Here is a 13,031-nt window from a genome sequence, read left to right as displayed (position 1 = left end):
CTTCGAAGTCAGACATCAGTGAGGCAGAGGAACAGCTGGAGCCTGTTTCCAGTGTGCACATGAGCAGAGCTGCCAGACGAAGGGAAGAGCTAAAGAACAGGGGTCGACTTGGGAGGAAGGCCACAGGTGGATGATGAAGGGCCCCTCTCCGAGGACATAAGAGAGGAGCGAAAGGGGAGTGGAGTTTTCAGGAGGCCATTAGTTTGCTATTGGTTCGTGACTCTCCGAGACTCCTTGCCAAGTTCTGCAGAGATCGGCCTGGCAGCTCTCCAAGCCAGATAAGGTCTGTGACTGTAAATCTTCCCTTGAAAGACTTTGCTGGATGTAAATGAGCAGAATCACAGTCAATTAATAAAAGGGGTTTTTGTCGGACCAGGAGTTTGCTTCATGCTCTTGGGAAGCCTTGGTCAGAACAACAGATCACCACGAACTCCGTTTCCTTTTTCCGGGTTTACAGATCCTGGGCCACATCGGTAAGGTGATCAAAATCTTTGGGGATGGAGATTTCGTGTTTCTTTCTCCGGGCAGTCCTGGACCTTCACCCAGCCTGCCTGACCACTTACCAGAGAGAGGAAGAATGCGGAACCTGATGACCACTCAGGATACCAGGGAGTCGAAAAGTGAGGGCAAAGCTTTTAACCCCCAATACTTTGCAAAAAAAAGGTGGGGGGGAGGCAGAGGGCAAGGAGATCATCCTTGACTTACGACCATAATTGAGCTCCACATTTCTGTTGCTAAGTGAGACATTTGTTAGTGAGCTTTGCCCTGATGGATGGCCTTTCTCGCCACCGCCGTTAAGGGAATCCCTGGGGTTGTGAAATTAGTAGCACGGTTGTTAAATGAACCCGGCATTCCCATCGAATGCTTATTAGAAGGTCTCAAAAGGGGAATCCCGTGATCTGGAGGATAGTGCAACTGTCATAAATACGAATCAGGCACCCCTCCCCCCCAATTGATTGATCCGTTTGGATCGTGAAGTCCTGTGCTGGCCTCCTCTCAACTGGCTGGTGACATTTGTATTTTTGTTTTCCTTTTCACAGGTTCCTTGGTGACCGTGGTGGGACGTTTACTCTCCCAAAAAAGCGAGGCCGACAGCCCTGGCCGCCTGGTGGTTGAGGCAGCCCACGGGAACGTCAGCAAAGTTCGGGACTTGATTCAGAAGTATCCCGACAAGGCAAGTACCATTTTTTGGAGTATAAGACGCTCCGAAATATAACACCTCTAGCTTTTGAGGAGGAAAACAAGGGGAAAAATATCTGCCTCTGCCTCCCAGCAATTTGCCTCCTGGCAACAAACAGCAAACAGTACAGATGATATATGCTGTTTGTGGTGTTACATTTCAGATGATACTTACACAGAAGCTGTTAAGATTGATGTGGCTTTCTTTAAGTGTACGTTATTCTCTGCTATTTAAAAGAAGATACAATAGCACTTCAGATCGAGCATTTATTTTAAAATGCTTCCATTTTGTTAAGCTGTCTAGAACAATAATAAAGCAGTCTTTAAAAAATAAGTCTAATCATTTGAACATTCGATAGGCATTTATAGTTATTGACTTGCCTTCTTGCAGCAAACAGCAAACAGTCTGATTAGCACAAGAAAAAAAAAATCTGCTTCAGCCTCCCAGCAGTTTGCCTGGTGGAGCAAACAGCAAGTTTCACTTTCAGTTTTAAGGCGCCTCCTGATCATCAGCTGTTTCAGGCTGCAGGGATTGCCATAGCCTATTGCAGCCCATTTCCCTGTTTGCTGCAAGGAGGCAAATTACTGGGGGCTGATGGGTGGGTGGGGCTACACTTGGTGTATAAGACACACCCAAATTTTCACCCTCTTTTAGGGGGGGGAAAGGTGCGTCTTGTACTCCGAAAAATATGGTAGTTCTTCCTGGGCAGATTCAGACAAATGGGGGAAACGAACCCCCCCGCCTCGCCTGTGGGCCCTGTGAAACAAGCCAGAGTTGGCCTTGAGAGGGTCAGCTGGCCAATCCTGGAACCGATGCCAAATTCCTTCCCCAGGTGGACGTGCAGAACCAGGGCCGGACAGCCTTGCAGGTGGCTGCGTACCTGGGGCAGGTGGAAGTGTTGAAGCTCTTGGTTCAAGCCCATGCAAACATCGACCTGTGGGATGACGAAGGCGACACGGCCCTTCATTACGCAGCCTTTGGGTAAGGGGCCCTCATGAGAGATATGGGGCAGGGCTCCCCTTGCGGGGAACATAACTCTGAGAAGGGATATATGGGGCAGACACTTCCCTCCCCCCAAAAAAGGCTTTTTTAAAAAAGAGAGAGCGAGCTTCCAAATAAGACTTAATTAATAAATGGCAAGCACTTTGTGTTCCCTTGGTTTCAATTCAGAAGGCATGACATACTATTGTGGCCCCCCAAAAGAGCTGGCAACAAATTCGGACAGTGGGGAGGTTGGGGAGGAAGATGGGCCAGTCCTGTAGTCTCTGATTAGGGTTCTATGTCAGAGGCAGAGAGGGGGCCAGGGCCGTCTGACAGTTATCAGCTGCCTTTGGAGTGAGACATGTGAAGCAGAAGAACAGCTGGAGCCTGTTCCCAGTGTGCGCATGCGCAGAGTGGCCAGACGAAGGGAACAGCTAAAGAACAGGGGTCGACTTGGGAGTAAGGCCACAGGTGGACGATGAATGGCTCCTCCCAGAGGGAATAAAAGAGGAGCCACAGGGGAGTGGAGTTTGCAGGAGACCCATTAGTTCGCTTCATTGGTTCGTGACTCTCTGAGACTCCTTGCCAAGTTCTGCAGATATCAGCCTGGCAGCTCTCCAAGCCACATAAGGTCTGTGACTCTAAATCCTCCCTTTAAAGACTTTCCTGGAGGTGAATGAACAGAATTCACAGTCAATTAATAAAAGGGCTTTTTATCGGGACCAGGAGTTTGCTTCAGGCTCTTGGGAAGCCTCGCTCAGAACACCTACAAGGAAGAAGGGTTGAGGAGAGAAAAATCCAATGTCCTCAGAGTTATACTTTTGAACTTAACCAGTTAAGATGAATCCTCTTCTAGGAACATGATGGGAAGGTTGTCTGCTAGATAACAGCTGAAGAGAGTCCAAGCCAGCTGATCTTTGAGGTCCCCTATTTCTCACCCTAACGTCATGGGAGCTGGTGACAGTGGAGATGCGGCAGGGGAAGAGAAGGGGGTAGATGGTTGAAGACGGCTTAGCACTCTTAGGAGCTCTTGTGGCGCAGTGGTTAGAATGCAGCATTGCAGGCTTGGCTCTGTCCACTGGCAGCAGTTCGATCCTGACTGGCTCAAGGTCGACTCAGCCTTCCATCCTTCTGAGGTGGGTAAAATGTGGACCCAGATAGTTGGGGGCAAGAGGCTGACTCTAGAGGGGGCTGTTAAGCATTGGGAAGTGGTATATAAGTACTAAGATAGCTAGATGATAGAAAGGTAGGTAGGTAGATGATAGGTGGATGGATGGATAGATGATAGATAATAGATAGATGATGGATGGATGATGGATTGATGATGGATGGGGATGGATGGATAGAAATAAAGAAAAGAAAAGATTGATTCTTCCCTTTTTCCACCTTTAAAGAAACCAAAGAAACGAACGTAGCAGGAGAAGTATTTTATTTCTATTTCTAATTTCAATTTCTCCTCCCTTCCCTTGTGCAAACCAGGAATCAGGCGGATGTGGCCCGGCTCCTTGTCAGCAAAGGGGCCAACCCGAATATTTTGAACACTGCCAGATGTACGGCCTTGTACGTTTCTGTCAACCACGGCTTCACGGAGGTGGTGAAAGCCTTGTGCGAAAACAACTGCAACGTGAATTTGCTGGTGAGTCTTCCCGTTTGGGGGGGATCCCACAGCTCAGAAGCCCTTGTGTATCTCTGAGTGGTCTCCCATCCAGATTTTTTAAAAAAAAATTGTTTTAGCTTTTGGGTTCAGCTCTAGCAGCAACGTAAAACCGCAAATCTACATTGCGAATTGGACCCCCGTTTGGCTCCGTTGACGCCTTCTCTGTCCCTTCAGGGTTCTTCAGGAGACACCCCCCTTCATTACGCCATCACTGCCGACTTCAAGTGCATCATCGAAGCCCTCACGAGGTCCCCGGCATCGATTTTACCATCCAGAATCAACAGGGCTTCAACCTGTTGCACCACGCAGCCCTGAAAGGGAACAAGCTGTAAGCCAAAGGATGACTCAAGCGCGATGTAATCGGAATTGACTTCCAGGACATGTGAGGGGCAGGCGGGCTTTAAGATCCCCGGCAAGGCTGCCCGCCAGAGAAATGTCGGCAAAAGCATCAAATTGTTTTGAAAGGGGAGAGAAGGGGTCATTGGGCCTGCCAAGAGAATTATGCAAGGAGCAGAGAGAGGTGGGGGGGGGCGGGGGGGAGGCGGCTTGGAAGGGGTGGTTTTGAAATCTGAAAAGAAGGTGCTGCTTCTTTCAAGAAGTCGCCATCTAAGACTTGCATGCCTCATTTAAATGGCCAAGATGCTGACCTTGTTGATCAGAAAGTTCAGCAGTTCGAATCCCTAGCACTGCATAACGGAGGGAGCCCGTGACTTGTCTCAGCTTCTGCCAACCTAGCAGTTCGAAAGCATGTAAAAAATGCAAGTAGAAAAATAGGGACCACCTTTGGTGGGAAGGGAAACAGCGTTCCGTGCGCCTTCGGAGTTAAGTCATGCCGGCCACATGACCACGGAGACGTCTTCGGACAGCGCTGGCTCTTCGGCTTTGAAACGGGATGAGCACTGCCCCCTAGAGTCAGAAACGACCAGCACATACATGCGAGGGAAACCTTTACCCTAAATGCACAATTTTTACTTCTTTTCTTCCATTTTTTTTCCTTTTTTCCACTCCTGTTCCTGTCTTTTCTCTCCGTAGCGAGCATCAAGAAAATCCTGGCAAGGGCTCGGCAGTTGGTGGACGTCAAAAAGGACGACGGCTTTACCGCTCTGCATCTGGCTGCCCTCAACAATCACAAGGAGGTGGCAGAGATTTTAATCAAAGAGGTGAATGGAGGGAGAAACTATGGGGGGTGAGGAGAGCCTGGAAGCTTTCTATGTTTGGGGACGATGTCTGCCCAAAGCAGCTATTTTTAAAGTCTGTTAGAAGCCTGTGATCTCTTAGTGGTCTCCCAACCAGCCTGCTCTGTTTAGGTTAAGGCCAGGCTCTTGAGGCAACATTGCTATCAAGGCAAGATTAATGCTTTTTTTTTTTTTTTGGCTTGGCTCAATATTTTATCAGTGGAAGGAAGAAAGGCTCTTCCATTTTCCTGAAAAAAAAACACTATGTAGTCCTTGACTTATGACCACAACCTCAGAATTTTGATCATGACGTGGTGGTGCTTAAGTGGGCAGTTATAAGTTTGGATGGCCTGCCAAGTGCGTGAACTTCAATTGCACGATCACAGAGGAGGGCTTGTCACCTTGGGCACAGGTCCTCCGTCTCTTCAGCACCGTTGTAATTAAGTCGCTGTATGAAGTCGCTGAGCCAATGGTCGTAAACCGAGGACTGCCTGTACAAAAGCCAGTCCTACTGTAGAAAAGGATCGGCCGCACAGAGCCCTTTAGAACAGGAGTCTCCTAACTTTGGCAACTTTAAGACTTGTGGACTTCAACTCCCAGAGTTCCTCAGCCTCTGGGCACAATGAGGATATATCTGCTGAAAAAACTCCGCAATGGCGACCGAAAGGCATCCGGCCATTAAATATTCTGCTAGCTCCATTCGGTTGCCCAGACTCCACCCCGCAAGGGATTATTCTGGGAGTTGAAGTCCACAAGTCTTAAAAGTTGTCAAGATTGGGGAGCCCTGCTTTAGGAGGAAATAAACGTCTGCCTCTCCCCAAGATTAAAACTTCCCGCTGGCAAAAAAAGGGGGTCCCATTTTATGGAATTAAAAGGTGGTGGGTCCTTCCCTCGTCCCTCAGGGCCGCTGCGATGTGAACCTCAGGAACAACCGCAACCAGACGCCCCTGCACTTAGCCGTCACCCAGGGCCACGTGGAGATGGTGCAGCTGTTGGTGAAAGAAGGCGCCGACGTCAATTCTGAAGACGAGGACGGCGACACCGCCATGCATATCATTTTGGAGAGGGAGCACCTGGTGTCCGTCCTGGTCGATGAGCAGTCGGACCAGGAAGACAGTCTCTTCTCCAAGGTGAGGGGGGAGCAGGGCTTGAAGCAGGGCCGGGGAAAACGGGGTTCAGGCTTTAGGGCTCCTTTGGGACAGGGATAAGGAAGTTGAACGCCAAATCCATCAAGGATTGTCCGAAGACAACGGCTTCAGTTTGTGTTTTAAGATGAGGGTTGTGAGTTCTAGATTTCCCCCTGAAACGTCTTCCGTTCCCGTCCACTTCTGTGCTCATTATGTGGAGAGCAGATAATAGCAATAGCCCTTAGACTTATATTCCGCTTCACAGTGCTTTACAGGCCTCTTAAGTGGTTTACAGAGTCAGCCTATCGCCCCCAACAATCTGGGTCCTCATTTTACTGACCTCGGAAGGATGGAAGGCCGAGTCAACCTTGCGCCAGTGAGATTCGAACTCCTAAATGTCAGGCAGCTGGCAGTCAGCAGAAGTAGTACTGTACTCTAACCGCCACGCCACCGCAGCTCATCCTCACTACAATTGAGCCCGGAATTGTTGCTGTCAAGCAAGATAGTCGTTAAGTGAATTTGGCCATATTTTGCAGCCTTTCTTGAGCCGCCGTTCTTAAGGGAATCACTGCAGTTGTTCAGTTAGTAACCTGGTTGTTAAGTGAATCGGGCTTCCCTCTGGGCTTCACTTGCCAGAAGGTCGCAAAAGGGGATCGCATAACCCTGGGATACTGCAACGGTCATAAATAGGAGCTATTTCCCACGTACCCCAGCTTGTCCCTGGGGATGCTGCAATGGTCATTAAGTGTGAAAAAGGGACACAAGTCTCTTTTTCAGAGCAGTTGTAACTTGGAAGAGTAAAATGAATGGTTGTAATTTGAGGGACCTATAAAGTTTTAGTGGCACTTCGAATATAATAAAAAGTTTTACCCAAGTATCATTTTCTTCTTAAAACACAGCCCCTTCGAGGTAGGCCAGCTCAAGAAGTGAAATGGAGGCTGAGTTAATCGGAATTCCCCCCCCCCAACTCTTCATCCTATCTCTGCAATCCCTTCTCCAAGTCCCTCTTTTCACAGCTTCCTCCTCCTTTACCCTTGATGATTCTCTTGTCCCAATTTCTTTGGTGCCCATAGTTCTTCCTGTCTCCATCCTCCCGCAGCTCCAGGCCTCCGGTTTCCTCGGCAAAACCAAACTGAACGTGGGAACTGCCCGCCTGCTACCTGGCCCAGCAAGGGGCCGACGTCAACTATGCCAATCACCGGGGCAAGTCCCCGCTTGACCTGGCCTCGGACGGCAGCATTGCACACCTAATCCAGAACTTCTCCCAGAAATACAGGTGAGGGTCAGTCCCGACTTCTGCTCTTGGCTTCCTCCCTTGAGATGTCTTCGTTGCTGGAGATAAGGGATCCATTCCGAGCTCAGAAATGGTTTAATATTCACTGCAAAAATTTGAGACTTAAGTTTGCATGAGGTTGCACCCCTTCTGCATCACTCGACATGGCTCTCCCCTTTCAAAATTGGGGCCCTTCTGTGGCTCTGCAAACGGCCCTTGTGAATTCCCCCTCTCATCAAGACGAGGGGGTTAGCTGTCAAAAAGATGTTGGAGTCTGCTAAATTGCAGCCACCCCTGACCAGGGCATCCTCATCTTTTAACGACCCCATCATCCCTTGCGGGGCGGAGTCTGAGCAACTGAATGGAGCTGGCAGAGGGTTTTCATGGCCAGATGCCCTTCCTGACGCCAGTGGGGAGTTTTTGTTCAGCAGATATATTCTCATCATGCCCAGAGAGAGAAAGATCTGCCTCTACCTAGGATCAAACTCGCAGCCTCCTGATTGTGAGGCGAGAGCTGCACTTCTAGGCCACCACACCACTCTACCCCCTGACCAGGCCTAATCTCACATGGCCTCTTTCTGTCCCCAGAGAGCAGCAGGACTCCTTTGAGAGCTCCACCATGACCAGCAGCCTGAGAAGAGTCCACACCACCCCCAAACCATGACGAACCTCAGCGTGCCAAAAGCGGTTGCCCCTTCGGAGTGCTTGGTTTGCTCGGAACTGGCGCTGTTGGTCCTCTTCTTCCCCTGCCAACACAGCATCGTGTGTGAAGGTACTGCTGCGTTGAATGCCCATATTCTGTAACTGAAACATCTTTTTATTTCCTTCCCCCCCCCTAACGTAGGGGTGTCAAACTCAATTTAATTGAGGGCCACATCAGGGCTGTGGTTGACCTGGGGGGGGGAGCGAGTGGGTGGATGTGGCCAACTGGTTGGGCATGGCCAGTTTGATGCTGCTCTGCTTTGCACTGGGTAGACTGGGCCGAAGCCACCCTGGCCCGATGTTCTTCTTCCCATGGGGTAGACCGTGTTCTGATCCAGATGTCCTTAGAAAGCACAAATTCCTTTCATTCACAGTCAGCAAGGCTTCAGCAAACAGTCTTTCCAAGGAATATTTATCCACATGCACCTTATCTCATTTGGAGAGCTGCTAGATAACTCGTTTCCAAAGGCAGGGCAAGGCAACACTTGGCACAGAGTCTCTTATAGTCACAAACAGAACTTTCCACTCTTAACACGACCGAAGGAACAAACTGTTTCCTGCAAAAGCCCCCTCCCCATTCGCTCCTCTTTGTTTCCTATGGGAGGGGCAGGGCTGGGTTTCAACCGGTTCGCACCGGTCCCTGCGATCCGGTTGGTCGCCGAACCGGAAGTAAGTAACTTCCGGGAACGGCGAAGCCCGCGCGCCGCACACCCGCACCCGCTCCTTACCCGTTTTTTTGAATTTCGCGCTTTCACGCATGCGCAGAACGCCTGCGCGATCCTCCAGGAGCAGCTGAAGCATCGTGCAGACGCTAATACGCATGGCGCGCCGCGTGCGTGCGCAAGGATGCCACGTGCGTGCACGCGCGCGCCGCGCGTGCGTGCGTGAGGACGCCGCCGGCCTTGTTCCAACCGATCCGGTTGGAACGGGGCGAGAAACCCACCCCTGGGGAGGGCCAATCATTTCCAAAGTGTGGCTTTATTCCCACGTTGACCCTGTTTTCTTAGTTGTTCTTGTCTTCCGGCAGCTCTGCGCATGCGCACACTGGGAACAGGCTCCCGCTGTTCCTCTGCCTCGCTGCTGTCTAGCTCCCTCTCTGCCTCCGACGCAGAGCCCTCATCAGCGCCTTCCCCAGCCTCCAGGACTGGCCCATGTTCCTCCCCAGCCTCCTCACTGTCCGACTCTGCTGCCAGCTCCACTGGCGGGCCACAAAAGACCAGGCCAAAGCACTGTGGCCGTCTCCTTTCATTTTCCAGTATGGCCCCACAGGCCACATCCGACCACATTGCAGGCTGGATCCGGCCCACGGGCCTTGTGTTTGACATCCTTGCCCAAAAGTAAAGAATGAAAGTTTGTTGGAAGTCCTGCCTAAAAACCACGTCTCTTCTTCCAATCTTTTCCCCTCTTCTCAATTTCTCCTCCCGCCAACAGAATGTTCCAGAAGAATGAAGAAATGCATCAAATGCCAAGTCACCATTACAAAAAAGTTGAAGCAAGGTGAGCACCATTGCTTGATACCTTTGGGGAGGGGGGGGGTCCCTTTAGCCAACAGGTGTAGAATAGAGACAAAGCATTGGGAACCTCCAGTTATGACAATTGGCCTCCAGGAAAGGTGAGACCGAATTCTCCTTCCTTTCCCTTTGCCCTCATCCTCCTCCAGTTTTCCTTGGGGGCTGCATTTTGGTCAACGGGAAACATCAAGGCATCATCTATTGCTGGTTTTTATTTTTGTAAGCCACAATTGCTTTACTCATCCAGGAACAGATGAGAGATAAACCACAGTTAAGACCGAAAAAGCTCCCCCAAAGTCAGGATTTATGAGTAAAATATGGGGGATTCCGTGCTTGTCTCTAGTTCCAAGCAACACATGTCACAGGGACCGGTGGCTCAGTGGCTAAGACACTGAGCTTGTCAATCAGAAAGGTCGGCGGTTCGAATCCCTAGTGTTGCATAACGGAGCGAGCTCCCGTGACTTGTCCCAGCTTCTCTCAACCTAGCAGTTCGAATGCACATAAAAATGCAAGTAGAAAAAATAGGGACCACTTTTGGTGGGAAGGGAACAGCGTTCCGTGCGCCTTCAGGAGTTGAGTCATGCCAGCCACATGACCACTGAGACATTCGGACAGCGCTGGCTTTGAAACGGAGATGAGCACCGCCCCCTAGAGCCAGGAATGACTAGCACTTAGGTGCGAAGGGAACCTTTAACTTTAAACATGTCACAAATCCTTAGCCTGACCTGCCAGCTGGGAAATTCACATGGAGCGAAAAGACACTTAGAAAAGGGACACACGTGTGTGTGTGTGTGTGGTGTCCGTCCATCCTTTCTCCCACCACCTTCCCCATCTCATGTCTCTCCCTCTCCTCTCCCGACCACAGACAACTCCGAAGTCGACGGTGGGTCAGGCCCCGAGGTCACCAACCAACAGAAGCTCATGGAGGATCTACAGAGCCGCTATCGGCAGATGGAGGAACGGATCACCTGCCCCATCTGTATCGACAGCCAGATCAGAGTGATCTACCAGTGCGGACACGGGTCGTGCCAAGAGTGCGGGTGTCCTTGAACGTCTGTCCCATCTGCCGACAGACCATCCGCGAGAGGATCCCGATCTTCGTTTGAGGACTGGCTCTGGCTTTGCCACCCCAACCCCCCACCCCCACCGCTGTCTTGCCCCTCCCTCCTCTGGGTTTGAATTTTGCTTTGGTTGGGCGAGTCCAGAGCGGACAAAGAGAGAAGATCCGGACTTGCAGAGACTTGGGCGGGAGATGTGGGTTAAGAGCTTTTCCTTCCTAGCTTTCTCCAGTGTCAAAAAGAGGAGCAATCTTCCCGAAAGAGCATGTTTCCTTCCGTCCCGTGGAAAAGCAATCTTCTTGCACTTTAAAAGGGGGTTCTGGATCTGGCTCCGCCCTCCCAGCAGGGAGGAGCCAGCCCAGAGCAAAGTTGATGCCGCACAGCCTGGATGTCGGAAAGGCGAACGGAAAAGGTATCTTATGGGCCAAGGAAGCCCTGATGGAGAAAGGGATGGGTGTGCATGTATGCGTGTGCGTGCGTGTGTGTGTGTGTGAGAGAGAGAGAGAGAGAATGTCCTTTAACATGAAGTCGTGAATGTTTGCTGGCAAAAAATACAACACATCTGCACAAGCCTTTTTCTATGGGCTGGTAGCATTTCTTCCTTACCCACAAATCGTCAGAGTTTGTTGCATAAATTCAAATCCAGAAAGTGCACATGGATAACTGATGCAGCAGGATTCATTAACTTCTTTATATACATAAGAATAGGAAATGTACAATACCAACAGCTGGTTCTTCCAAGTAAACACAAGGCAGGAGAGCTACAGGAGAGAACACAAGCAGTTAGTTCCATTTCAGCAGACAAACCCAGACAGACTGCTAGTTTACTTCTCAGAGCAGCAGACTGTTTAAGTCTCTGTTTCAATTCTCTGCACAGACTCCTATCTTTTTAAGCTCCCATTGACTGACTTAGTTGCCATGCCTCTTCATTGGCTGACCTTGTTCCCATGCCTCTCCCAGTTATGAATATTTTAACACAATTGATTTGAGTCTCGCAATGAGGGGCTCTTAATGGAGGGGGCCAAATCGGTGGGCTAGTTAACAGGATCACAGAATTGGAAGAGATCTTGGAGGATTTCTAGTCCAAACCTCTGCTCAAGCAGGAGAACCTATATACCATTTCAGACCAATGGCTGTCCAGTCTCTTCTTAAAAGACTCCAGTGTTGGAAGCACGCACAACTTTCACTCCCTCTCAGGAAATTTCTCCAGGTTGCTTCTCTCCGTGTTTAGTTTCCACCCCGTGGCTTCTTATCCTGCCTTCAGCTGCTGTGAAGAATAGCTTGACCCCCCTCTTCTTTGTGGCAGCCCTCTAGATAGGTGGGAAGACAATCCCAGAACATAGAAATCAGTCTTAGAAATCCCCCTGCGAGGCTCGGTGGACATCCGAGTGGGAAGGAAAAGGGAGCCCAAGGCATAATTCCAACGAAAAGATGAAAAATTGGCCCGGTTGGGAAACCCTAATAAGAGTGAAACCAATGTTCCAGGTTTGATACTATTCAGATTGCCTCCTGGGTCAGGAGCAGCGTACCCTCAACCCACCGTTCAAGAAGCCGAAGATGTCAGAAAGGAAGGTCCCTTGGGCTGGATGGGAATGGCCGGTAATTCATTATTGGACTTAACTGAGTTTCACAAAGCGGAGAAGAGCAATCCAGATTGCAAAGGGCGTGATCTCTAGGAATTTCAGGCCAAGCAGCGATGAAGGGCATTGTGATTATTATGGGGCAGGAAGGCCTGGGGGGGGGGGTCAAACCCACCAGCTCTGTTGTAGCAAGGTTGCTTAGCCCAACTTTAAATTGTGATCACCCCCAATTGCATCATTATTTTGTGTTCAAGGAGACAGGTCAGTTGTTCCAGAGACAGAAAGTGAAACCAGAGTAGGGCAAAAGGTTAATAATTCTTGCAAGGCATAAAAAAAGAGTGCCCTCCAGTGATGACTTTGGGCAGGGCAGCCTAAGAGGGACTACAGGTAGTCTTCGATTTAAGACTTGAAATTTCTGTTACTAAGCGAGATGGGAATTTTGCTCCATTTTAATGACCATTTTTTGAAATGGTGGTTAAGTGGATTACTGCAGTTGTTTTAGTGTGACCTGAGAGGGAGTACTAAGACAAAGCATGGAAAGGGTGCCCTCCTGTGGCTATTTTGCACATAGCGGCCTGAAAGAGGCTAATAAGTTTGTACCACAACAAAATGCAATGGTGCCCTCTGCTGGTTATTTTGGGCATAAAGGCCTGAAAGGGGCTATCAAGATAGCACAGAATATGGAAACAGTGCCCTCCAGTGGCCATTTTGGGTGTAGCTGACTGAAAAGGACTACAAAGACACTTGATAACACAGGGTGTGCAAAGGGTTCCCTATGGTGGCTATT

General features: G+C 49.9%; 1 protein-coding gene across 1 annotated transcript in view; it reads left to right on the top strand.

The window, feature by feature from the left end:
* MIB2 (mindbomb E3 ubiquitin protein ligase 2) overlaps nt 1-11,243 on the top strand; it is a 31,493-nt gene extending 20,250 nt beyond the window's left edge. The window contains 18 exon segments of the mRNA XM_032232075.1: nt 458-503; nt 506-538; nt 541-581; nt 584-620; nt 1,041-1,174; nt 2,013-2,161; nt 3,641-3,797; nt 3,993-4,059; nt 4,062-4,146; nt 4,855-4,978; nt 5,896-6,123; nt 7,220-7,269; nt 7,271-7,396; nt 7,982-8,046; nt 8,049-8,165; nt 9,527-9,592; nt 10,472-10,642; nt 10,645-11,243. Coding sequence (XP_032087966.1) covers nt 458-503; nt 506-538; nt 541-581; nt 584-620; nt 1,041-1,174; nt 2,013-2,161; nt 3,641-3,797; nt 3,993-4,059; nt 4,062-4,146; nt 4,855-4,978; nt 5,896-6,123; nt 7,220-7,269; nt 7,271-7,396; nt 7,982-8,046; nt 8,049-8,165; nt 9,527-9,592; nt 10,472-10,642; nt 10,645-10,712 — 1,764 coding nt within the window. The 3' untranslated portion in view covers nt 10,713-11,243.
* The last annotated feature ends 1,788 nt before the right edge of the window (nt 11,244-13,031 follow it).

This window comes from Thamnophis elegans, chromosome 15 (genome assembly GCF_009769535.1).
Source record: "Thamnophis elegans isolate rThaEle1 chromosome 15, rThaEle1.pri, whole genome shotgun sequence".
In the NCBI taxonomy this organism is placed as follows: Eukaryota; Metazoa; Chordata; class Lepidosauria; order Squamata; family Colubridae; genus Thamnophis; species Thamnophis elegans.
The sequence above is the reverse complement of the archived record's forward strand: the minus strand, read 5'-3'. Positions and strand labels throughout refer to the sequence as shown.